At 38.7% G+C, this 27940-nt stretch overlaps 1 protein-coding gene across 2 annotated transcripts in view; it reads left to right on the plus strand.

Annotated features, from left to right (window-relative positions):
* The first annotated feature begins 7592 nt into the window (after positions 1-7592).
* Positions 7593-27940, plus strand: part of atosa (atos homolog A) — a 42241-nt gene continuing 21893 nt past the window's right edge. The window contains exons 1-2 of one of the 2 annotated variants that reach the window (XM_055175071.2): positions 7593-8451; positions 11856-11936. In XM_055175071.2, the coding sequence (XP_055031046.2) occupies positions 8340-8451; positions 11856-11936 (193 nt within the window). In that variant the 5' untranslated portion in view covers positions 7593-8339. The remainder of the gene's footprint in view (positions 8452-11855; positions 11937-27940) is intronic. The other variant, XM_055175072.2, reaches the window with a different exon arrangement.

Consider the following 27940-nt stretch of genomic DNA (forward strand, 5'->3'; position numbering starts at 1 on the left):
CTTTCGTTCTTTTTAGCATTTTTGTGATATTAAACGTGATTGTAAAGGTTTAAGGCAGCAGGGTTTGAGTCAATTATTTGTTGGATAGAATAACTCAATAGGATGTTCACATATTTAACTTATTTCCTTTGAATCAGAGTTAGTTATCCGAATGGCACATTATTATTATTTATATAAATATATTTTAGGCTATTTATTGTTCTTGTAGTGAGTTTCAGAAAAGTCAGATCTAAGGTAGTTTGCAAGCTACAAGTTGGCCATTACTGTTTGTACAGCAGTCTGTGTGTTTTTGTGTGTAAACCGAAAACCGAAGCTGCTACTTCACATTCAAGCAATGTCATTATTACTGTAAGTATGAGATTTTGACTTGTAAAATGCATTCATGTAATATGTCCATGTACTATTTTTATGCAGATTTAGGCATACACATGGCATTTTCCAAACACATAGCAATTTCAGACCACACCATTCTTACAACTACATAATCAGTTGTAAGTGATATAATATTGTTAATGATGGCTGGAAGTGAAAAAAACCTTATATTCAGGTGTGCATAATTATACGCAGGTTTTCTTTTACAGGTAAAATGGGCCATAAAAGGTTTAAAAAGAAGAGAGAGAAAAAAGATATTAACAGCAAAGATTTTGAAATAAAAGAAGTGAAATAAATAAAAAGATAAAAAGTTGTAAAATCATTAGGAATCCTTTCATTTCCAGTTTTCCAGAACTGCAACCTACCTGGAGTCTCCAGAAGTATAAGGGCCGTTTCTCAATACCAAGTACGCCAAGTTTGGACTTGCGTCCTTCGTAGTTCGGACTTGCAAGTTCAGACTCGGAAGAACGAACCCCCGAGGACGGGAGGACGCGAGTCCGGTTATATTGCAAATGGAACAGCAGAGTACTTGAGGTTGTCAGTCAGTCTAACCAATATGTGCAGTCCTGGCTATTCTTATTTTAAAGGGGACATTCCACAAGACGTTTTTAAGATATTAAATAAATCTTTGATGTCCCCAGAGTACATATGTGAAGTTTTAGCTCAAAATACCATATAGGTAATTTATTGTGGCATGTTAAAATGCAAAAATGCACCGTTTTTGTGTGTATCCCTTTAAATCCAAATGAGCTGCTCAGGTGGGCGGAGTCTCAAGCGCACGCGCTGTAGTCAAGACAGAGCATCAAGAGGGAGATTCTCTAACAAAAGAAGTTAGTAAGAGATGTTCAGCATTATATATTTGAACAAGTTTAAAAAGTCAATCATCTGTTTTATGCATACTAAATACATGTTTATCAGCAGATGGGGAACATTGTGGAATAAAAATAAAGACTTTTAGGTCTCATGCTGCCAGTGTTTTAAACCAGAGCTTTGAACCAGAATTGTTTCCCAATTGGCTCGTTCCGAACAGAAACAATATTTTAACGTTTCCAGTTTTCGGTTCAACCCTAAAATAAAGGGGTTTTTACGACGCGTCATCAGAGCATTAGTCGCCATATTGGAGGCACTCCGCATTACAACAGAGCACAGGCACTGAAGTATATCCCGAACGTCATCTGGGAAAATGGTTAATTATTGCCGTGTTTGAGGTTGTACCATTAGGACAGTTTGAGAAAAACATTTGGAATATTTTCGACTTCCAAAAGTTATTAAAAACCAGGGAAAGGAATGCAAGAAATGATCAGAGGAGGCGCTTGTGGTTGGCAAAGCTCAGGAAAAAGAGTAATATTGTATTAGAAATATGATTGATGTACATAAAGTATAAAACAAGTATGCTTCTACTTGTTGTGCTTTATTTAAAGAGTATTTAATATGTACTTTTTAAAAGTATATTTTTAGTGTATGCACAAAATGTACTTAAACACAACTAAAATTTGCGCTGCAATGCCTTAATGTCAGTGTGCTTAATTGCTCATAACAAAGTTTCTATTGTTATGATAATAATATTTTTAATAGTAAATGGTAAAAACAATTATTGCTTTTATTGTTTTACTGTGTGCTTGTTTTACTGTAAAGCACTTTGGTAGGACACTGGCTATTTTAAATTTGCTATATAAATAAAGCTGACATTGACATATGGGCTCGGCATGAAAACCAGGTAGTTTACTATATCGGGACATGCAACTGAAGAAAGAATCGCCTGGTCGTCAAGGATACAATGAAGAGGGAGCTAACTCTTAAGAATCTGCACTGCCTATAAATTGTAATTTCTCGAAATATCGTGCCTTTTCTTGTGGTCCAAGTCTTTTCCTATATACCTTTGTGTCTTGGACGTGTTTTCTGTTGTTTAGACATGTCTACATTCACTTAAAGTATCCAAAGCGCACAATAATCCATTGTACTCCGTTCAGTTTTTTACACCGAGTGCCTCCACCATAGAGACAGAGGGCAGCGCGTCATAACCTGAAAACCACGCCCACCGGGGGAAAGCAATCCAACCGTCTCCATTGACTTTGTATTGCAAGAGGCCGCCTCCTTGTCATTTCTGGCTTATAACAAAACTGAATAATGAACCCAGCCTTTAAAGAGAATAAAGTGGATCGCCGACTACGTTTCCCCCTATTGGACGCAGTTTTAATAGGAGTAATATGAAAAGTTGCCTGTTTCCATTTCTGTGTCTAAACGCTCGTTTTTTGAAGTCGACAGCTTATAAAAACGTTTTTTGTTTTTTTTTGGCGTGTTAGATGTACACCTTGTCACACAGCAGCTTTTAGGTTTTATTCTGTTTTTAAGTTTAATCTGTAAATAAGTTTTTATAAGCTGTCGACCCCCAAAAACGAGCGTTTAAAGACACAAAAATGGATACAGGCAACTTTTCATAGTACTTCTATTAGTAGAACTGCGTCCACTAGGGGGAAACGTAGTCGGCGATCCACTTTATTCTCTTTAAAGGCTGGGTTTTACGGCTCGACAGCTTATAAAAAGTTATTTCTGGGTTCTTTGGTTTGTTAGCTGTACATATTGTCACACAGCAGCTTTTAGGCATTATTCAGTTTTGCTGACGCTGACCACCTGTTGATTCCCCAGAACTCATAACCAAAAGTAAATTTTAATTTAGGTGCTATCTTTACTAACTGTCCACAGATTTGAAGTTTTTTCATATATATATTCTCGACTAAACAGCTCTAAAAACTACATTTTATGACACAGAAAGAGTATATTTCGAATATTGTGCAAGTTTTAAGCTTTACTGCCATTGATGCGAAATGCATTCTGGGAAACTTGGATGTCAGAAGTCCGCACAAGTCACCTTCTTATGCATCCTCGATAAAATGGACAGATCAAGAACACATCCGGGGGGGGGGGGATATTATGTGAACTTGGTTTGATGCAAACTTGGATTTGGAACAGTACTTGGGCCGTGACTGATGATGTTTTAAAAGTCCACAAGAACACAAGTACAGACAAGAACGCATATTGAGAAACGCCCGTTGTCTCAAACATGACATGTTTGTCCTGTGACGACTACCGTAGCTTCACTATACATTTTAAAAGGGAGGGGTGAGCTTTGGAGCCCATGTCCAACACTGAAAGGTCCATCTTGCTCATGTTAGTATCAGCTCACACCATGAGTTCCTCGCAACTGCCGCAGTTGTTGGTGCTGGTCCTGAGGAGTCACTCTTTTTAACTACACTTTTTTATTTTATGGACAGATAGGTGTCTAGAAATCTATATTTAAAAATGAGTCTTGTATTTCACAACACCTTAGCTTGTGATTAAGTGGGGATAATGTTTCAGGATTTTTACCTTAGCAAAGTCCCTGGCACCTTATACTGTCAGGTAGGTTACATGGTCTGAAATACGAAACTGGAGAACAATATTATTATTACTAAGTGATTTCTGATGGTTTCATAACTTATCTTATTTCACTTAAAGAATGTTTTTCAGATAATATCTTTTCTTTTCACCCTAGTTTTTGTGATCCTGCTACCCTAATCAGCATTTTTTTGTCTAATGGTCAAATTTGGCCATTTCTATACTGTGTCTTTTTCATGGGAACTTATTAATCAATTAATTTAATTTGTGATTAAAATATTTATTTAGTGTTGTCAGTTTTACATTGTTAAAGTCTGCTTGTCAATTGTCGTTTTGTGAAACAGAAACGTTCTTTAAATATTAACCCATGTGAAAAAGTAGTGCACTTTCATGAAGTGCTCTATTTTCACACATTCATTTCTTTATATACTTTTTAAGATTCTCTTAAGATTTTCTAAGTGTTACTTATTTGTGCTATTTTGAGAAACCATGAATATGAACTAAGATGTTAATAATACTATATCTGTATTAAAAATGTATTTAGTTAACTTGAATCCAACTTTCATACACAAAAATGCAGGGTTATTTTAATCTAGCATTGGGTCTGGGTTGAAATAACCCATAAAATGTCTATATTTCACCCAACAATGGGTTAAAACAACCCAGCATGGGTTGTGTGTGTACAAAGATGGGTTCAAGTTTACTACAAGTGGTAGCTAAATACATTTTTTAAATACATTTAGCACATTTTAGTTCATTGTGTCTCAAAATAGCTTAGAGAAGTACACTTAGATGTTCTTAAGATTGTCTTAAGAAGTACTAAAGAATATTTTTTAGTATATTAAGTACAAAACTAGTGCATAAAAATACTGATGAGCACTTTAGGTAAACACTATGGAAGTGTACTCCTTTGGAATTGTTTAGCACTTTTATTTTTAAGAGTGTTCTGATTCCACTAAGATTTATCACATCACTGTTCTATCAAGTGCAAGTTGCAAGAAACTGAGTAAATCATTTTCATAATTATTGTTATGGCAGATGTAGTATGCTTGAGAAAATATGTATACTGCACTGCACCATATCAACTATAATGAGCCTACTGTTTTAACTGTCAAGAAGTATGTATTTAGTTCAGGGTGGTCTGTCACAGTAAACAGGTGGGTGTTTCTATAATAAGATTATTTATCCTGAGGAAATTTTTGCTTAGACAAAAGTTGATCTATCCAAACCTGACACAACAAGTCTTATACCATTCTTTTGCAAATTTACTTCAAATCTAAAACTTGAGGGGCAAATGAGTAGGCATTAAAATAATTTTTCACAAGTTACACATTTTCCTTCATTTTGCCAACTGGTATGACTTTCATCAGACTATGGAAATAAGAAGTTAGACATTAAAAACAAATCCAAGCAGTTAGCAGGTAAACACTTACTAAACTTTCTAATCAAATAAATGTGATGTGATTGCCTCGGCTGGATATGTAAGCTTCTAATGTCTTACTTGCAAGAGCCACATGGTGGCATCACTGCTCACAAGCAATGTACATTTTAGCCTTTACTTTGGATTTGCTGACCTTGTCACGGTTGATATATGGGTGCTAAACAACACTTAAAATGTCTCCCAATTATGAGCATGTGAACCACTTTTAGTGCTGCTTAGCACTATTTTTTTTAAGTGTAGGGCTAGAGAAAATTTTAAATATTCATTAAAGCAAAATATCCCTAAACTTCCAAACTGAGAAAAACACATGAACTAATAATAATGTGAACTGACTGTAGTTTCAAATCATTAAAATAAATCTTTCAAATTTGACATTAACCTTTAAAGTTTGTCTTTCAGTTGATTTGTTCTGAATTATTTGGATTTGTAAAAGCATTAGCTGAAACAACAACAACAAAAGTCTGTTTTATGAACAATGTTCTGAACTTATACTGATAAACATGACTGTTAATACTGTCTTTAAAGGGGACATATCAAGAAAATTTGACTTTTTCATGTGTAAGTGCTATAATTGGGTCCCCAGTGCTTCCATCAACCTAGAAATGTGAAAAAGATCAAACCAGTAACTTCAATAGCTCATTAAAATTTGGCTCCCCTTGTGATGTCAGAAGGAGATAATGCCGCCCCTTTTTTACCTTAAAATAACGTTTCCAAAAAAGTTTCACTTTCACATTTGCTTTGCAGCCCTCTATCGGCCAAAACGGCACTAAAGAAGTTCCCAACCGTCGGGTCACGGTGCTGTAGTTCGAGTGAAAACTACAAAAACTTGCTTTACGGCAGACCTGCAATCCAATCAGAGCCCGCTTTGCTGCAGTAGGCTAAATTATTTACGACAGTGGTAATGGACAATTCCGCTTCCAACTTGTAGGGGGAGCAAAGAGCAAAAACCCTTTAGTGTTGTTTTCTTTAGTGGTCTTTCTAAATCTGCACTATCCAACCACAGCGCAGATATCAGCTCACTTGCATGTTTAAAAACACACACAAAAACACCATAATTTTGTTCACACCTACAAAGTGGCAATTTTAACATGCTATAATAAATTATCTATGGGTTATTTTGAGCTAAAACTTCACATACGTACTCTGTGGACACCAAAGATTTGTTTGACATCTTAAAAAAAGTCTTGTGAAATGTCCCCTTTAAACAAGGTCATTGGAACATATAGGGGCAGTTTCCCAGACATAGATTAGACTAAAATAAATGTAAGAGCTGTCCAAACTGAATGACATATCTTAAAATACTTTTTTTCATACTTTGTTTTGCCTCAAAATGCACAAAAGTAATGTTTTAGTAAGGCATGTCAAAAACTAGATCTATTTCATAATTAAACTAAAGCCTAGTCCTGGTTTAAACTAATCCTTGTCCGGAAAACCACCCCATAAAATCTAAACCTATTGATGACATTTAGTTTCGTGAAAGTCGTAATTCTACATAAAGACCACTAGATGTCACTACAATACAGTCACACATTGAATGCGACTTAAACAAAGAGGTTATGCAAACCTGACCTCATTTGACTGAGCAGGCTGGATCTCAGCACGGTTTTGCCTCAGATCAACACAGTCTTTTTTCCTGTTTTAGTCCTATGTTATATGGTTTGGTCAAGTATGCCAAAATAAAATTATAAAATGAACTATTACTAAGACATTTTATATATAACATTTTGAAATTAATTAAATGAGAGTGTTTTAAATGACTTTAAAAGGTTAAAGTATGTGTACATTAACATTTCAGTCTATAAAAAGGGTCAGGTGTGTGTATATATAATATATATAGTGTCCAAATGTCTAATAATACATGAAAAGTCTTATTACCTGTTAACAGGTTATCTCCTTTGTAGAAAGGTCAGATTTCACTGCTTACTGAATGACACAAACACTCTCTGTCTGCAGGTAGAGCAGGGTCATGAAGTTTGCCCACATTTTTTGGAGTTCATGCCACCATACCTACACACTGTCAACAGAACTAACCGGTGTATACAAAATACTAGCAGTTCCTAAATGTATCTGCATTTTAATTGAACGTCTTGTTGCGTTATTATGCTGAAAATATAATTTGTAAGAAAACATTTGCAGCCACGCATTTTCATGAAGGGTGTCATTTTAAATAAAGGAGACATCTTGCCTTTTAAATATAAACAAAAAAACAAAAGTGGCTAGCTGCTAAAGCTAAAAGCGTAAGTAGGTTACGGTTCCGCGTTGCTACAGCAACGGCCTGACGCCTGTTCCGTGAGGCGGAAGTGACGGAGCATGAAGGGGGCGGGGTGAGCTGTTGTTGGGACACATGACTCAAAAGGCTGTCCTCCTGCATCTGTTTTGACAAGCAGAGAGAGAGAGAGAGAGAGAGAGAGAGAGAGAGAGAGAGAGAGAGAGAGAGAGAGAGAGAACACGAGCTTTGTCCCTGCTGATCACATTTAATCTTCGAGATATCGTTCAGACAACTCGAACAGCTTTTTAGCTCTTCGTCTTCTGTTCTGTCGTCGCTGTTTTAGTCAGTTGCTGTATGGTTACTCTGTTAAACTAACGTTAGTTGGTTGTCTCACTTAAACTAGTCTTTCAGTTGCGCAGCTTCATCAGACATACGTGTTTTTAATCTTAAACTGCATAGTTTATGATTAAGTGGGCGAGAAGGGATTTTAAAACTATGATCCACTTCTTGACTGAACTCAGACTCATCACAGCCACGTAACGTTTCTTCTCCAGCCTGGAGATGACGGTTCCGGTGGTTCCTTGAGAGAGTCTGATCTACCTGACCTGGGTCTGATCTAGCTGTGTGTGGGGGTTGCTAATGATCATCCAGGGGGTCGTGATGTGTCTGGTGTGGCTTTACATTTGAGCTGATTAGTGGCACTTTTGGACTGGCGTGTTGGCATCGGCAATGAGGCCACTCGTATCGGAAGTCCTAGATATTTAGCTGGATAGACCGAGATGATTTTTGCATGTTTATTTAGGTAGAAAGCTGTCGTTTTGATGGACTAGCTCATCGGACTGTTGTGTTTTAGCATACAGCGGTTTGTAGATCAATAGTATTGATCCTAACAGCTCAAATCATTCATATCCGAATGGCTGTACGCCAGATCGATACCTAACAATGTCTACGGGACGAGTTTTAAAGTCAAAACAAAGATCTGAAGACGGAAGACGGACGGCAGGCATGCTGGAGGGGATCGCCGTGTCTGTGACCAACATGAAGCCTGACAGAGGTAAAAATAAATAATACTGTGCATGACTTTTTGAAGAGTGTGTGTGTTGTTTGAATGTCATCGGTGTGTTTAGCGAGCGATGACGTCACATCTCTGCAGTGTGTATGTTTGTTGTTTCATGCACGCGATTTGACAGTGTTCAGATATTGTATCGTTTCTTTATGACGCCGTTAAAACATCAGCAAGCGGATGTCGTCGCTTCTTTTTACCGTCCGTTTGTGGCGGAGAACAAAGCATCCTAAATCAGCTGTTTGTGTCCTGCGTGTTGTTTTCCTTTTTTTCGCTGACATACACAACAAACCTTCACGCGCTTTGTAAATGTCCACACTCATATATAAGTGCATATGTTCTTTACATATGGAGTGGTTCATGTAATGCAGTCAACCACGTCGACGTGGTATTTACATACACAGTACATCAATGTGCCCTGTGTGTTGATTTTAAATGGCCATGGGTTTGTTTTGGTTGTGTTTTGTATAGGTATGGGTTTAATTTGGGTTAGGTTGGTTTTTTAGGTATAGCATTGTTTTGTTGAAAATCTTTTTGTTTTGGTTGGGTCTGGGTTTGATACATATGTTTGTTTGTTTGTTTTTATTTGTTTGGTTCGCTGCACATTTAGGCTTTTAGACAATGCTTTTGTCCAAAGCGACTTACAAAAGTTTTGTTTGGGCACAGAGCTGTTTTTTGTTGGGTACAGGTTCAAAATGACATGATTACGTAAGCTTTCTGAAGATTCAATAGGTGATGATGGATAACTTGGTAGAATGAAAGGCTTTAAAAGTGAGGAGTTAAACTAGTGAGCAGGAACTTAATGTGGATTTGCATGACATTACCTGCCCTCCCCCCCATCCCCCATACATTTGTCAACACCCTCTTTTATCAGATTTAAAGGTAAAACATGTATTGTATGTGGTTTTCAATGGGCACTGAAATATGTAAAACGTTCCATTTTATGATAGTTACTGTATGTAAATGATCTTAAAACTGCTGTCTGTACTACTGTACTTTTAAAATAAAAATCTCTACACTTCCATATTTGGACCGGCTAGAGTTGTGTTTGGTTGTAATTTGGCCCCTGTGACTGTTATTTGCCCCCGTTGTCCTGCCAAAGCTCCCAATTTACACACAGCCAACAAACAGTCCAAGCTAGCCAAATAGGTTTTAGTTTGGGTAAAGAAATATCCTTTGAATAAGAACATAGTGATTGTGGCATTGTCTTCAGAGTCAGTCGGATTTGTCTGTGGATCTGAGCCCTATGTTTTGTTTTATAGAGTTGACTGCAGTCACAAGCCCATCTGTGCTGTTGTTATTTGGAACAAACTGTTCCACTGATGGAAGTAGTCAGTTCTTCAATTTAGCTCTCTCTGTATGTCCACCTTGCTTGCTTTGCTTTTAAAAAATATACATATATTTACACCATAGATGTTTTTCTTACAGCAGCAGTTGTGTGAGTGGTTACCATGGGCTGTCAAGTTCCAAAAATAACAAATATCACCATAAAAGTAGTCCATCTGACTTCTGGGTTATATACAGTCCACATACAGTAGCTTAAACAAATAATTTTTTTAAGTTGAGGAAAATAATGAGGTTATGGGTTTGGAATGACATAAGGGTGGCAGAATTTTTATAATTTTTATCTCAAAAGTATTGTACCCAAATATTTTGGCTCTGTATTAGGATCTCTCTCGTATGGCAACTTGTCTTTAAATTTCTGGCACTACGATAGGCACTCACAATAAACTCAGAGGTGTAACAAGATCATGTGGCTTTCATTGGACTCTGTCAAGGCTAAACATCTAAAAATCAATTCAGCTGGAGCTGATACCAATAAACATCTCTTGTTTGGCACTGCAAATTAATACATGCTTTACTCAACATTATTGATCCAGCTCCAGCCCTTTTGATCAGTTTGGCCTGAGTGTTGATACCGTGGTACGCACTTTAAGGACTAATGCTGAATATCAATCTTGATAGTGAGATTGAAAACACATCCTAGTCGTTTTGATAGACGGCAATACAAATAGAGCCCATCAGCTTTGACCATAATGTGGGGAAGCGGTTCTTAGGATCTCTGCATGGTATAGGTCATATGAAAACACTGAGGAATGATGTCATATTTCATCAGCGTTCTGAAAGAAACAGTTGGAGCAGGCCTGGAGCTATCAGCTGAGAGTGTTTGGGGTGTCAGGGCTTGAACAGCTGTTTATCGTGACTGTTTCACTTGAACTGGGTGGAGTAGAGAGAGCTATACATCTCATGCAGAGGGAAATTAGGTGTGCTAATGTCTGCTAGTTTGCACAGTTTTGCCTCCACCAAGTTTTGCCTTGGCAGGGGTTTGTTTGTTCCCATTACAATTCAGACCCCATTTACCCATTAAGGTGTAAAATCCTTTCAAAAGTAATAATACAAATAACCAAAAAAAAAACAAAAAAACAGAAAATCTAATTTTTGTAAAGCAATGTAGGCTTTTTAAAAAAAAACAACAACAACAACAACGGCTATATAGCATGGGAAAACCCAGACAACTTCCGGCAAATGTAGATTTGCTCTGCAAGTCTGGCAAAGAGGCCATTCAAGCCCATTTCTAATGCCGAGAAACCTCAGCACCAATCAGAAATGTTGGGGCGGGCTTTACACGATGACGACAGCGCAGCAACGGTGAAGCAGATTTTGTACATTACAAAGATGGATTCCGTCGTGGAACATCACTCCATTCCAATTAGCTATCGCGTCTGTTTTAAGCGATTTAAACGTTTTCTTTTCATTAAAACCAGAGCAAAGAACAACACTCGAAGCCTTCATATCTAAAAAAAAAGATTTATTGCTGTCTTACTGACTGGATCCGGCAAAAGTCTGATATAGCTCTGCATACGCCATCTCCTTCACCGCTATGATTGGTTTTAGGTCTATCCAATTGGACACAGAGGCATTTGAAAGATGTCCGTTGGTGACGCCCCTTTGGAAATTATTTGTCTATGAACCTTTGCCTGACCATAACTCAGTAACTACTGAGAATGGTCTGGTTTTAACCAGGCTAACAGCTATAGAGATTATATTTTAAATGAAATATTTTGGTTTATGTTAAATATTATCACACATATATGATGTATGTTATATAAATTATTAAATTAAATATATTAGAGTAAAAATTACTGTAATAATTAAACACGCTACAAATTATACACGCTTTTTTGCAATACAGAATTATGAATATGAGAGGAAATATCCTTAATTTAAAAATATTCTTTCAGTTCACTTCTACCTCTTTGTCATTGTTTCTCTTAGATTTGTTTAAAGCATTTAAACCGGCAAGCTGTACATGGACAGTATATGTGCATGAAGTGTGGAAACAGTCAGCAGCGTTACGTAATTTTTATGTCTCACATGACCATTTGCTCTTTCAGCGGGTGTGATTACATCAGTTCCTGTGCGGCTGGGATCTTTAATGACGACCACCGAGGTTCTGTGCTGGAAGCAGAACTATGGTCAGTAGTTGAGATCATCTACAATGCATGAAGGGCTAAAACTGTTTCTAGACCAATCAAATAGCTGTAAACACCGAGGACTCGGCGTGAAGACGTGAGGCCATCTGGACCTGTAGCTTTCCTTACTGTCAGTGTAAACACTCACTGTGGGCATTTCTATTATTGGTGCTTGTTCGGGCTGTATACCAAAACAAATCGACTAAGAATACTCAGTTACTGGAACCGTGTTGACTAAGACTTCTTACAAACAAGTAGCATTTACCTATGTTGCTATATAATATAAGTCTCAGGAGTGCCTAGAATGTGTCTGTGAAGTTTAGCACAAAATGCTCTTATTTGGTCAGGAGCATAAAAGGGGTTTCGTGTCTTTATCCTAAAATGCAAATGAGCTACAGCCCCTCACTCCCAGTTTCAGTTTAAAAAAAAGTCTGATTCCTGTAAATACAGTCTGACACAATAGTATATTAAGCTGCATTAGCGCTACAGTGTGCTAACAAACATTTAGAATAGTTTTTGGGTAAAATTAACCAGTCAGTCATTGGCGGTGGGCGGGGCTTTGTTTGTGTGACATCACATTAACAAGAAAATCAAAACAGCATATCTAATGAGACTGCTTTATTGTAACGGGGATTATAAAAGAAGTGGGTGTTTTTGTTTTTCATTTGAAGGGTTGTTGTGTTCACACACTGCTAATACACATTTATGTCCAAACACCTTGTAAAAGTACATTTTGCATAATATGTGCCCTTTAAATGTTGAGCTGGCCATTTCACAATCTATGCAAATAAATACAATATATGATGATAATGATTGTCCTTTATTTGTCCCCTATTGGAGATTTGTGTTGGGCGTACATGCATATGAAGATGAATAACCTTGGGGTAAAGAATATAGTGAAATCAATGTAAAATATTGTAAGATGTTTAAGAAGGAAATTCACTCTCTCTTAAAACAAAACATATTAAAAAAACCAATGAAGTAAGCACGGTTATTTTTCTCTGTTTTCTATTGAATGTGGGCAAATACAAAGGGTCTTTATAAGCTCTCGACCTTTCAAAAACTTTTAAAGCAAGGCTAAAACCCTCATTGTGATTGTAGACTTTAATCTGCATTTAAATGGGCCGTCGTTTGAAAGGCTGTGCAGAGAATCGGTGTTATGTTCATTTTTCAGCTCAGTGACTCTGTTTTGGTAATCATCATTGGTTATAGATAAGATTTTCCATGCTGCTGGTCTCATCTGAAGTAAGCTACCGTGAAGAAGAACAGGGCACAGGGTAGGGTGGTAAACCTTTTAAAGCCTATTAGGCTATAAGAGAAAGTTTGAGGTCATCTTTAACACATCCTAAAATTCAGTAGATGTCTGTGGTGAGCCACTTCCTGCATATTGGATTGTTCTTCACTGTGTTTGGGAAAAAACACGCTAATGATTTACTACTGTAAGATATAAGTGATGACATCTCTAAGCTCAGCTCTGCTATGAATAACGAAGTAGGAAAAAAAGAACAAAATTTTGTTGCTTTACAGCCTAAAATGGGCACAGGCACACTTTGTTTTATCTACCAGCATGTACTTGGTGCAACCTATCATATCCAAGTAGAAGATATAACACCAACATATCAGAAAAACACACATAAAACCAGAATCATGGAGAAAGGATCACCCCCAGCCCTTGTAAACTTGTAAACTCAATCAGGTGTAGCTAATCATCTTGTCAATTGCACACAAAGACTTTCAGCTGTGGTCATTTTTAATTAGCTTAGCATGAAATTAGCTTTCTTGGAGCATTTCAGTCCTTGGTAAGTCAACTGAAGCAAACTATCAACTATGGGTGGAAAAGCATTGTCAAAAAATCTCTGGGATAAAGTTGTAGACAGGCACAAGCTAGGAGATGGATATAAAAAAAATGTAAGGCTTTATTAATGCCTAGAAGCACAGTGAATCTATTTCTTCCGTATTACATCAGTGTGACTTCTTACAACTGAGAGAAACATATCTAATATGTAATTATTTGTATGGTCATTAGACTGTCTATAAAAGTTAGGTTTCAAAAGTGCTCTACTTTTTAAACGTTAGGATATGTTTTTTATCTTTTTTCCAGAAGAGATTCATTTGTCATCATATGAAAGCTTGAAATTATCTGAGGATATGTTTATGTGACAAATGGGCCCTGTCCCAAATGGCGCACTTCATGTGGACTTTCGGTCTTGTGGTCCTAAATTGCGCATGCTCGCTTAGTCTACAAGTCCGTAGGGTGTCCCATCTGTCCCAAAATACGATTCTGGTGCGCCCTCTTGGACTTGCGTCAAGGGTCCCTAAGGTCTGCCCTTCACGATGCCATCAAAGTGTGGACTCTGAGGAAGTTCATAAGTCCGAAGTGTGCCATTTGGGACAGGGCCTTTTTGATGCACGGGTTTTCTCATAATCCGTGGGTAACCAGCGAGTCGGGTTGGGCCGGGTATAGAAATTGTCACTTTATTGCGGGGTATGTTGTTTGCAATTCCCTATAGCCCAGGGGTGTCCAATCCTGCTCTTGGCGATTGACTGTCCTGCAAAGTTCAGCTCCAACCCAAATCAAATACACCTGAAGCAGCTAATCAAGGACTTCAAGATTACTTGAAAATTGAAGGCAGGTGTGTTTGATTAGAGTTGGACCTGAACTCTGCAGGATAGTCGATCGCCAGGAGCAGGATTGGACACCCCTGCTATAGCCTATATGAAATATTTGGAAAACTATATTTTTATGTTTTATTAGGTTCTTTGAGAAGGTTAAATTACATAGGCCTACGTAGCAACGTAACTTGCGCAGCGTAACTTGATATCCCCAAACCTTGGCATCGCGTCACAAAAGTGCCAAGCAGCTCTCACAAGAGTAGGCATTGAGGTCCACCCTATTTCACCAAGGTCCACTCAGTTTAAAATTTCGGTCCTCGCCCCTGCTGTACAAATAGGCATTGTCCACAGAACAGTAATACAAAGAAAACAACAAAAGCATTGTGCAGTTTTGCTTAAACGGACAACGAGGTACATTTATTACTACAAGCTACATTACTATAGCGGCAAAAGTATGTAAACTTTGTTGGAGAAGCGTTAATAAACTCAAACACAGTCCTAGGCCGCCATTGTGGTTATGGTTGTCAGGTGCTCGTGCATGCTGACTGAACACGTAATACACGCATGATTTCACAGTTTTTGCAGATTTGAGGTTTTGTCATTTGAATGGAAACAATAAGCTGTTACTTTTAAAAACTTAATTAAAACTAATTTTTTGCATTTACAGGACCCATACTATAAAAAGTGAAATGTTGAGTCAGCTTAAAAAGTTTCTTCGATCTGATCCAAAAAGTTGATCCAACTTTTTACAGTGCATAACACCATTACCAACAGCCGAAATGCATAAAACGTTTTCAGTTTTTAGTTGAAAATAAACTGCCCCCTGACTCCAGCTAAGTATATTTTCAGTGAGTGTGTGTGCTCAGGGCTGTGCTGGTATGTTTCCCTATCTCCTGTTACTCTGTCCCTTGGGATCGTTTTCCACAAAAGTTGAGCACATGGGACCGGCCCTGACAAAACAACAGCTAAACAAAGCAGAGATTGACTAAACATCATTTATATTTGTCCTGAGTTACTGGAGGCTTTTCAATGAGGTTTAAAACCTAATCTTCAAACCTGTCCTGTAACTGAATACACAATGACGTCTCGGTATCGCTGTTAAGAAAGTTGTCCGCTCACAGAGAGATTTGATAATGTCTTCTTGGGTGTCTTTAAGCTGTTTTCCTCAGACTGTTTGCCGTAGGGTGCGTCTGTCCTTCGCCTCAAATTACCGACCAATTACAGTCCTCTGATAATCTGTACTGCAAAACGCAGTATAAGCAGATCTGCATGCCTCTGTTCACAGTCACAGTGTTTACATTGCTTCTGTTGCTATTGACGACAGGGATCGGTTGCACCGGTGCCCCGGTTTGTCCGCATCTCAAATACTCGGTCACACACTGCAAACAGCTGATCATGTGCTGTGGAAAATGTGCGCACATACGGAGTCAATGTTAGACAATAGGTTACTTGAAGCATGCAGGACATTTCGACTCTAAGGTGTCCAAGTCATCAGACGGTTTTATTATTAAAAGGTTTGGCATGTGTATAATGGTCGCATAACTATATGGCTTTGATATTAAATAAGTTGTTGCTTCAAACATTCAGCTACAGTTTACCTGGAAGTTATTCACTACTCAGCTTGCTTGAGGTCAAAGGTGAACAAGTGCCAGCAGGAACAACGTTCATTTAATTTAGCTTTCATCCTGGTACTTTCATCTAATTGATTCCTGGTGGATAAAATCCTCCTTGCAGAATATCATTTTTTAAAACATTACTGGAGTCAATGAGTTTAAAGTGCCATGTTGACTAAAACCAAGAGCTCAAGGCTGCTGCAGTGATCTTTAGACTTAAAGGCAGATTTAACCGAGGCAAAGTTCATTTCTTTTTGTGTTGGTGAACAAGGCTTTTGCTCTTCAGATTGCTCAACATGGCCTCGCTGCTGAAGGAGCTCCATGTGTCTGGGTGGACAGGTGTCTGTGTGATCTGCTGTGAAGCTTGCCGGGTCTCAGACAAGTGGCTGATGGTTCCTCCAGGCTGCTGGCCCTTTCATTGAACCCATGCTGATTTGGTGCATGTTTGACCCTTAAGTCTTGATTTACCCGCAGGTTTTCATCTGTGGTTTGCTGTCTCTGTCCCTCAGGACTGCAGTCATTTGTTCCTGTAGCTCACAGTTGTGTTAGAAATGCAAAGGTCATGGGTTGGATCCCAAAGGATCACACCTACTAGCAAAAAGAGTGTAAAGATTGAAGTCGCTTTGAATAAAAGCATCTGCCAAATGCAGATTTGTGTAATTTGTCAGTTACACAATGTCTTTACCAAACACACATCCTCTTTTCACATATCCAGCCTTTGTGTGTTTTCTGTTAAGTTTTGTTGCGTGAATTGATTTTAGGGCTGCAGCTATCGATTCTTTTTGTAATCGATTAATCTAGCACTGAATCGATCGATTAATCGAGTAATCAGATAAAAATTTTGTTTGTGTTTTTAAACAACCAAAACAAATAATGCATAACGAAAATGACGTGGCTGTAAAATGTTCAAGCATTTGGCTTTTACTTTTAAAAAAAACAGAGGTATTTGGCTCCAAAAAATAAGCCTATTAATTTCAAAGTTTATAAGTGCCAGTGCCAACAATTAAGCACTTTAATTTATTAATATGCATAACAGGGTTCATGCTGTAATCTAGCCCTGACATCAAAGTAAATATCTGGTTTATGTACATTTCTACACCTGCAGCATTTACCATTAGGCTACTAACATGTAATATATCATTTCTGGGGTGAGCCTATTTGCTATGGTAACAACCTGTGTGTGTGTGTGCGCGCGTGCTGTGCGTGAGGAAGAGTGACACCCCAGTCAGACGTTCAGTTGCTTCATTGCATTTTGGTACGGCAGAAAAACATACATTCCTTTTCAATAGAACCCTGCATTTGGTTTGCATCACTTGCATTGCGGTGCATTTTAGGTTAAGAATTCGTTCGAAAAAAACACGTTACGACATCACGTCCCGCTGTATACAGTGAATGCATGTAGCCACGCAACTTTTATGTTGCGTGGCTACATAAAAGTTTAAGCATATGTGATGCATTGCGCGATCGGTCTGACTCGCGTGAGAGAGAATAACTTCCTTATGCTAAACTCCAATAAGACAGAGATTATTATTATGGAACAAAATATGTCAGATTACAAGTTGCCCATAAATGATTGCACTGTGGTGCCGTTTTTTGGTACACACACCTGTAAAGTGCATGCGTGTTTGTGAAGAGGTTCTTTTTTAAGCAATTGAACGTGAATACGAAAACATCAAAGCTAAACATCATATCTAGTCAAACCGCATAACGACATCGCTACAAATACAGTATGGGATTAAAATCAGCGAAAGCTGTTACCTTGTTTCATCGACGCTTGGTGAAACAACAGTGGATGTTTTCAGTTCAGATGCTGAATGTAATGATAATGTAATGATCCCAAACTTTAAACATTCTCTTTCTGCCGTTTATGGACATATTCGCTCCGCCATCGCGGCAACTTAATTCAAAATGTACTACGCGCTATGATGTGCTTCCTGAACATTGAACAACGGTCCGTGTGAATCAGATCTCGGCGCGTGTAGTGCGCGTCATAGAAATTTAATGAGGCTTCGAGGCAGAATTTTTTGAATCGAGTAAATCGAGTAACTCGATGAATCGTTTCAGCGCTAATTGATTTCATTACTATCCAACACCATTAATTGTGAAATCTCCCACAGGCCTTTACACTGCATATCGAGATGCATTTCTTTCTGACCCCACATTTTCACTCCGTCCCTCGATCGCAGGGTCAGGCGTCCTGTCACATAAAGGGGTGTTGTGCAGATTTGGCCTTTTTGACTCGAGGTCATTTTTGTGATCACAGATGAAAACAGCGTAATATTTCATAGCTTTTCAGACGAAACGTCAAGTTGGTCTGGCTTTTCGGCGACAGATACAGCCCTGGCAGGAAGCCATACATGTGGTTACAGTTTTGTGTGTATCATTAACTCATCCTCTTGCTAACTCTTGTGACAGTCTTTTTCTGAGGTGTTTTAGAGAAAATTGATGTTTAAATATTTTGTTTAGAAGTCTTACGGGTTTGAAATAATGTGCATATATGAAGACCAATGTTAGGTTCTTGGATAAACAATGATATTTTTAAGCTTTCTGTGTACCATTCACTAGGTTTGTGGTCTTTCCCCTTTATTTTAGATGTCCCGTGATGAGTTATGTAAACGAAGTTGTGCGGCCATCTCTAAATAACTGTTTGTGAATATGGTTGAAAGCTCAAGACAAATATCTATAATAGAGAAAAATAAATCTTTGTGTGTTTGTTGTCAACTGTGTTGATTTGTCTTTCTGTGAGATGTGTTTCTTTTTTATGGTTTTCTCTGACCCACACCCAAGATACTGTATGTGTGTTAAATGTACAGCTTCCCAAAACAGAGAGTGTGTTTGCTGTCTTTCTCACACACACAGACATGCTCTCTCTCTGGCCCACAGACAGGAAACTGTTTTCTCAGCTTGGCAGAAAGCCACTAACCAATCACAGCGCTTGTTGCTATGTGGGTTTGGAGTCTGCCCCCACTGAACTCTGGAAGGAAAGTTTGGTAAGGTAAATCTGAGGGGTAAAGGTTCCTCGCACACGCGCCAAGGTGATTTTTAACATTTTTGCTAGACAAACAAGACTTGAGTGCACTTTTCTCACTGGAAAAGCGGAACGGGGCAGGAACTTTGTAGCGGACTGTAACCGTTCCGCAAACAAAAACAACCGTGAGGCAACATTTCTTCTCCCATGAGAAATAAAGCAAAGTCAGGGGTTGCCAAGCTCGGAGATTTGTGTAGGATTTTACATAGAAGTTGAATTGGTGAAAGGCAAGCGTGGAGAAGGCAAGCAAAACCCTGAATGGATAAAGTCTCTTTGTGTTTACAACAGAGAACAAAAGAGTTCATGACAGACTATGGAAGCTGCTTTGACAAATACAATGTCCAGCATCCACAATACACAAACTACATTCTGCCTTCTAAGATATCTCTGTTTGTATGCATTAGATATACTGTGAATGCAGATCAAAAAGATGTCAGATTGTTAGCTACAGGAACAAAGACATACTGTTAGCTACAGGAACACTGTTAGCTAGGTGAACCCAGTTAGATACAGGAACAGTTGTGTTACTTATTTTAACTATCGTCATGCTAACATCAAACCTGAGTCGATTGTTGTGGCTTAAAGGGACATTCCAATTTTTTTTTAAAGAGTTAATCATTTGATTTTTACCATTTTGGAATCCATTCAGTTGATCTCCAGGTCTCGCGGTACCACTTTTAGCATAGCTTAGCACAATTCATTGAATCTGATTAGACAATTAGCATCACGCTAAAAATAACCAAAGAGTTTCAATATTTTTCCTATTTAAAACTCGACTCTTCTGTAGTTACATCGTGTACTAAGACCGACGGAAAATTAAAAGTTGCAATTTTCTAGGCAGATATGGCGAGGAACTACAGGGTTCCCACGGCTCCTTGAAATCCTTGAAAATTTGTGAATCTGGGGAAAAAAATTCAAGGCCCTGGGAAGTATTTGAAAATATACATACATAGATACAGGTCATTAAAGAGTTTTCTGGAAAAAAAATCCATATTATTCCCTGTGTAGTGTAGGATAATATCATAATAAATCTAGACTTTTTAATCACACGTGCTAAACTGTTTGCTTTAAATGCTTATATCTTCTGTATGCGATTGTTGATTCATACCAAAATGCTTTTTTGCATAGTTGTGTTTGACACATGAAAACGTCTCGGGTTACGTATGTAACTGTTGTTACCTGAGAAGGGAATGAGACGCTGCGTCTCCCTTGCCATACTTTCTTGCGTCCCTGTCGTTAAGCCTTACCATTGGTTGAATTTGATATACACATTCAGACGCACTTACCCCTGGAAGCGTCCCCAAACTGTCACCACAGTGACGCAACGCAAGTTCCCTCGAAAGGGCACTGTAACAATGTATCTTAAAAGGTAACACAATGTAACCTTGCTCTCACTTGTAATGTGTCCCCACATTTAGTCCCTGAATTTGAGGGCATTGGACCTGGAAATGCCTTGAAAGCTCCTTGAATTTGAGACTATTTACATATTATTCATATGTAATTGCAGTTTGTACAGCTGTCAAGATACAATTAGAATTGGCAATTGCATTTTTTAATACTTAAAGTTTTATTCTGATCTAATGTAGTTGTGTGACGTTTTTTTTATTTTTATCTGAAGGGCTTGGGGGCACCACAATACAAGTACGCTTAGGGCACCTATTTGGCAAGCAGCAGCATTTGAAATCAGTCATGTGCTGTAATGAGGTTAAGTTTTAAGGTTGCTTGTGTTAAGGCCACAGATTGCTATGTAATATAGCACGTTGTGGCTGGCTTCTATTCACAGTTTCTTTAAAGGAGATTATTATAGGGGTGCATTTAGATCAGCCAGTAGGTTGACCTGTCTGTCTGTCTCTCTGTGTGTGCGTGTGTTTTTTGCTGTCTCTATTTCTGTCTTTCAGCATTCAGCCATTGGGTCAGCTTGCTTTAGACAAGTTTATTAAGCATTGGTTGTATTGGCTTATGTGGCTGTATCCATTTGACCTGTAAGTTCATTTGTATCCGTAGTTAAAATTTCTTATTTTTGCTGTATTCGCATCACCAGAATTGCGGTAATGGCCTCTTTAGGGAAGTCGCACCACTAGGCGACCATGTTTTCAATGCCTCCGGGCAGTTATTTCAGTCATGCAAGACTAAAGTCCTGTCTACTAAAAAAAGTGTGTGCTGAAATCACAATTAAACAACATATTTCTGACCAACAATAAGCCTGACATCAATTGTACCATAATGTTTTACTGGAAGGCGGGACTAATGAGACAACAACATAGAGACCAGGGGTCTAATTTATAAAACTGTGCATAGAATCCTTACAGAAATTCCATGTGGGCCAAAAATGGCGTAAGCCAAAACATATTCAGACTTATAAACGTACACATGTAAGCAATGTTCCCTGTTAAAATTCACAGATCATCCAAATTACCTCATGAATGCAGATCTGCATATTAATGAGACTGGCATCCAATTGTTCGCTCGTAAGCTGGTATGCACCCTGCCAATAAATGAAAATCATTGTCGTAATCCTCCAGCAGTTCAATCACGCAGCATTAAACACGGGGGTCACCGCATTATTTATATGTTTACAGCAGTTAGACTCATCGTTAACACCTTGGCAAAATCACTGCATAAAATAAAATAAATGTTTTCTACTCGTATTAGTGTGCGTGTCTGATTTATGCGCACTCTTCTACCGCAGCACGAGTGTACTCTACAAAAAGCAGAAATATAAAAATGAATTTCATGAATTCACTGTTATTTAATGGCTGTATTTCCACACTTTGACATTGTGTGTGTGCGTCTATAATACACTTATAATTGTTTATCTCACTTACTTTCTTCAATCTGACTTCAGTTCACCACCTCACAATCTGGGCTGCCAATTCCCATTGTCTCCAGAACTTTCCTGTCAAGTTTTTTTTTAATAGATCATAACCTTTGCGTGGGAAGTGCCATACGCACATTTCCAGCCCCATTTTGCGCGTTTTATAAATAATACCTTAGGACACCTTACAAAAACGATTACAAAAACAATTTCACTGTTTTTTACATTTTTTGTTCTGAAGTGCACCCACCCTTCCATTCAACCTGATTGCCCTTTAGATCCTGGCATCCAAACTCTTCAGAGTCCACTCTAGTGTTATTCTCCCTCTGTTCTAGATCATTTAATAGTGAATTAAAAGGGACTCTAGCGTCAGATAAAATACCTTATTTCAAAACGTTTTATAGAGAGTGTAAAGAAATGCTATTGTGTGCCAGTCAGATCAGTGCCACCATCCCCTATGGCAGGGCTATTCAATTGGCGGCCCGCGGGCCAAACCCGGCCCCCAAGGTGGTTTGATCCGGCCCTTTATGTTGTCTGTAAAAAAGACATCTCTAAAATAAATTTAGTAAGTTAGACAACGGGCCGTACAGTTACGAGTTGATGCGCGTGCGTCTGTTTCATGCAGCATGAGCTGCAGAGCGCGAGTCACGTGACTGGTGCGAGCAGCTGTGTCACGTGATTATATTCGCGCTTTTGTCCACAAGTTCAAAGCGATCGCCTCCCCGCTCGCGCCCGCGTCTCAAGACGCGATAGCTGACAGACAGTGGTGAGTTAAGAGACCGGACTCTATGGTTGTTTTAACTTTATTTGTTGTATTTTCAGCTTAAAACACTGCCTTTTCCGACAATTGTTGTCTGATATGTTTATGCTTATCCACAATGACATTAACGTTAGATAAAGGAAACTCGTTGAAACGATTTTGTGAACTAGACAAAAAGATCCTGCCGTTTCTCCAAAATTCAAAGCAGACAAAGGCTCAAATATTATGCGAGTCATCGTTCTCACACAAGATTGCAATTAAAACGAGTAACAGTTAGTCGCCCATCGCTCACAGCACAGCACCTGCACCACTGTATGCATATCACGCTGACAAACATACACCTGATTTTACTGCTCTTGCGAAATCTAAAAACATATTCTGTTTATTAGAAGCTAGCCTAATGTTTGCCAGTAATTAAGATGGCTGTTGTAGTTTAAAAAGGGCTACTGTAATAATTAGCTTTTGAAAAAACAGCATAAAACAATGTTATGTTCCATATTATAAACTTTTTTGTTATGTGCACTGAAGTGAGTAAATTAGTTAAATTCTCAATGAGTGTGATATGGATCTTATTTACCTATTTAAATGTAGAATAAAGCTTACTTGGGCATCTTACTTATGTTGTTATGCAATTTTAAAATACAACGAACATGTCTGGATGTAGAAAAGCCTAACATCTAACAATGCACTAATGTTGTTGAATGCAGTTTCAAAATACATGTTTGTAGAAAAAGCCTCTTGTACAATGCACTGATTTTGTTGTTATGCAGTTTTAAAATACAACATGAATATGTTTAAATGTAGAAAAATTTAGTCATCATCACTGTTATATCTCTGGCCCCTCATTTAAGATACTTTTTATGAACTGGCCCCCACGACAAACTAATTGAATAGCCCTGCCCTATGGTCTCTCATGGGTCACACACACACGCACGCACGCACACACTGCAGTACTGCTGATAAACTTTCCATTCACAGTACATTAACATCTTCTTTTTACCCATCCCGTCTTTGTCTCCTTTGATGGATTTCTCTCAGTTCTCTTCTGTGTGTTCTGACCAGCAGTTGCGGTAATGACTGAAGTAAATTTCATTGCAGAGAGAAAGGAGGAGATTTTTAGATACAACTCTCTATAATAGGTCTGTTCTGGTTGACTCTCCAAAAGCCCTAAGAAAATGTAGATGTCATGTGCGACAAAAACCAAAAGCTTCGATTTCTCAGCTTACTTGAACACGGCATTAAAATGGACACATTTTAATTTTTTTAACACACGTTTCTTGTCTGTATACCCATTAAAGTCCTAAGTATAGTTCACTTTTACGCAAGAGTCAGTGCGCATTAGAGGTGTGCCGATAAACGATAGTATCCTGTATTGACGATCGTCAGACATATCGCCAATATCAGGCTTTCATGACAATAGTTGCCTATGATGATTATTATTATTATCATCAGTATAGTTTCACATTAGGGTTGTGCCGGTAGACGATAGTGATCGAAAGTTGGCAATAGGGATGCGCGATTATTTGCATGCGATAGTCATTGCACATCTCGTAAGTGAAGCCGGTTCCTTGATTAGTAGTGAATCATCATCAACTGCTTTCAGATGGAGCGGCATTTACTACACAAAGCAGTAGTTCACTGACAAGCTGAGCATAGATTATCGCAGGGCCTACTATAAGTGAACTACAGCTTTGTGGAGTAAATGCGGCTCCATCTGAAAGCAGGTGGTGGCGATTTACAAGGAATCAATGAACCGTATTCCCTAGTTGGCAATAATTATTATAATTATCATCATAGTTTCACATTAACATGCGCATTGCGTGCTTTTCCTCGCATGAGAGGGTTTGTGGGCTTTGCTTTGCGCGAGGGAGCTTGAAAAGAGCGCAGATTCCTTCTCGCACGCACCTGCACTTAGTTAACTACTGCCCCGCCCGATACTATCGTGTATATCGGCGATCTCAGAGGCTGACAATAGGACAATCTCAAAATGGGGCATATCGCCCAAGACTAGCGCACGTGACGACAAGTTCATCATTAGAATAGCACTCGCGTAGTGTATGCGCACAGCCGGATTTTTGTAATTGTGCGTAGGTCGCATATGAGCATAGGTCGAATATTTAATGGTGTGACCTCTTTATACCTACATAACTGCTCCTTAGGTGTTGCATGAGTCCAATACCTATGTACACGTGTGTGTGTGTGTGTGTGTGTGTGTGTGTGTGTGTGTGGTTGTTTTTGTTGCTTCATATGGAGCTGTAGGTTTGGAGTGTCCTGTCTGTTTCCAAATCAGGTAGTGACCTCGTCTCTGCCCCCATGGCTCTGTCCTGGCAGGACAAATATAGACTTAACCCCCTAAACTCTGCTGTACCAGCCAACACCAGTTCTGTGTCTCTGTGTTTGTGTGTGTGTGCTGAATGTTCTGCCTAGAAAATCCTAATCTACTTGATACTTCAGAAGATTGCGCAAACGCATCTGCTTTTATTTGTAACATGTTTCCCCAACACTTGACTGGGCCAAAGTAAAGGTTGTGACCTCAGTGTTCTGGTTGAACAGTCGTCTGGTTGAAATCGTCCTGGTTTTAGAACGGCCGCTTGTGTTGCTCAAAGCCTTGGAAGTGGATGTCACTGAGCCCTGCTATGAACATCATGACCTAAAGTCTCCTCGGGCAACAAAATATGTGCTGTGTTCTGGAGTGTTTGTGAGTGTGTTTGCTACAGTAGCCACTCAAAGCTAATAAATCTAGATTTTGCCTAAGGCACTGGATAAAAAATAATAACTGGCACGATTATAATAATTAGACAGTATGAACAGAGTTTGTAGGTCACTGGGACATGTGTGTAGGCTGTGTGTGGATCTTAGGTAACGTGCCTCTTCTAAATGATTTCTAATGTGTTCATTAATAGAAAGTGTCTAGGGCTGTAATGTAACATTAGGTGTGTATATGAAGAGTGCAAACCCTCTTAAATGTCTCTGACATGTTTCTTGTAAATGAGCAAATGAGGCTCTTACTTTAGGTTCAGGAATTTCACTTCAATGGTCAGTAACTGAACTGCCTTATTTTCACAAATTTGAGCTTTAGTCATTTCATTGGTCTTTCACTGCAAATCCCCCTAAGTGTATGCAAGCTTTTTGGCAAAAATCTCCACTCACACTTTCCTTTCTGAATAAAGATAAAAGGCTAAAACATTTGGTCAGTATCCTGATATATTAACCTCCTTTGCTGCTCGACAATTGAAATCCGACGAATGCACACCACCGTTCATCCAATTCTTCTTCGGTGCACTTAGAGGACTTTGCTGAAAAATCATCATGGTGTTTACTGGATTCTTCCAAAAAATCGTAACTGACAAGAGAAGAATGACGTGAACTCCACTGCTTTGTTCTCATTGGTAGTTGCTCCTGAAATTCGCTCTACATTTGCATAAAGTTAAACTTTTCTTAACTTTCTCGCGTCGCTGGACACGCCCATACGGTTGCCAACGGTCACTTTTGCTAGTGCGCCGGAAGTCGCCCGGTTTCCATTGAAATTAATGAGATCGTGTCGCTCTGCTGCTACTGGTCGCTGGCTGTCTGAATGGGGGGTAAGCCATCACACAGCCTCATGGATAGTAACGTGCCGGGTGCAGAACCGTTGCGTGCAGTAAGCAGATTTAGCGTGCTACAGTAATCTGTAATCTGTCGTTGTGGCAGGACTCCATAAAGCCTGTTTTGCATGCACACCCATGCAAGTACAGGATGGCACAATTGAACCTTTTGCTTTGGACCATTTCAGATCAGTATTGTAAAGTGTAAGGGCCCATCCCAATACCTCCCATTCCCCTAAATTTTTGCCCTGACCATCGCTTGTGCGTGTGCATGTGTAGGACGTTCCATTACTTTAGGGAGCAAGACAGAGTGCAAATTTTCCCCTTAGAATCAATCCTCAGAATGTAGTCAGGAACGATGTATGCTTAAAACGAAGTGGAAGATGAAATTACCCAGGATACCTTGCGAGACCGGTAGACATTGCATGTTCCCTACGCTACTTTCCATATAGAGGTGTCGCATTTCATAGGGAAAGATTTTAACCCCTCGTTAAGGGGACTTTACTGTCGAGGGCACTCAAAACCAAGTGGAACTTTTAAGGGGGTAGAAATGGGAAGGGCCCTAAGTGTGTTTGCTCTAAACTAAGACATCCCCTTGTGTTATAGTGTTTAGTTTCGTCATGGTACATGAAAAAAACCTGGTTCTTGACATTGTATGTGGACCACAGGGATGAAAATTCTATAGATTTACATTTAAGAGACTGGAACAGACTCAGTGGTGGTCATGCTAAAATAGCTCATAATAACCCCTTGATTTGCATATAGAAAGGCCCTTGAAACCAAGCACAGCACCTTTGCATCTTGCATTCACTATTTCTTTTGTAATAGTCTATTTGCAAAATCCAATGTTTACCTCCACAGACTGTTTAGCAGTTAAAGAGTAAAGGAGACCGAAAGATTTATGTCACCCGTAATTGACATTTTTAAGCCGATCATCTCTTTAACACAAGACCATTATAATAATGTCATTACAGTCTGTGTTTCTCTCAGTCACCAGGATTGTGTGAGGGATGATGGGACATGAAATTGTTCTCGTTATTGCTGAACAGCCATCAGTCTGATCCCAGCTGTGTTTGTTGGTTATATAAATGTACACCTTAAAGCTCTTCTGCAGTGCTAGGTTAATCTGCAGTCTTTAGTTTGTCTCTCTAATGTGACGCATTTAATTTGTTAATAATGAATAATGTTAATTCTTATGAAGGTCTAAACTCAAGTTGAAGATTAAAATGAGTTTATTAATCTGTGGCAAAATGTATTCACTAGCACATCCCCAAAGACTCAATTTGTTTTGTTTATATATATTTTGACATTTATAGATGTTACGTTTTACTATTTAGTAAAGCTGAACAAACCTTTTTTTATTTAAATGTATAGCGGAAGATTTTCCAGAATTTTACAAAAAAACGGCCTCTTCACTTTAAAAAAAAATGCAATTGCGCAACACTCTACCTGCTCCCGAGAGGAAACGCCTAAACGCGTGCACGAGAGAGCATTCACGAGCGACGAGCCTAGTTCTTCTCGTGCACGCTGTCGGCATGGCTCATACAAGCCTTGTTTTCAAAAGTAGCTTGTTGCATTTGTGTAATAAATACTA

Source organism: Misgurnus anguillicaudatus, chromosome 15 (assembly GCF_027580225.2).
Source record: "Misgurnus anguillicaudatus chromosome 15, ASM2758022v2, whole genome shotgun sequence".
Lineage (NCBI taxonomy): Eukaryota > Metazoa > Chordata > Actinopteri > Cypriniformes > Cobitidae > Misgurnus > Misgurnus anguillicaudatus.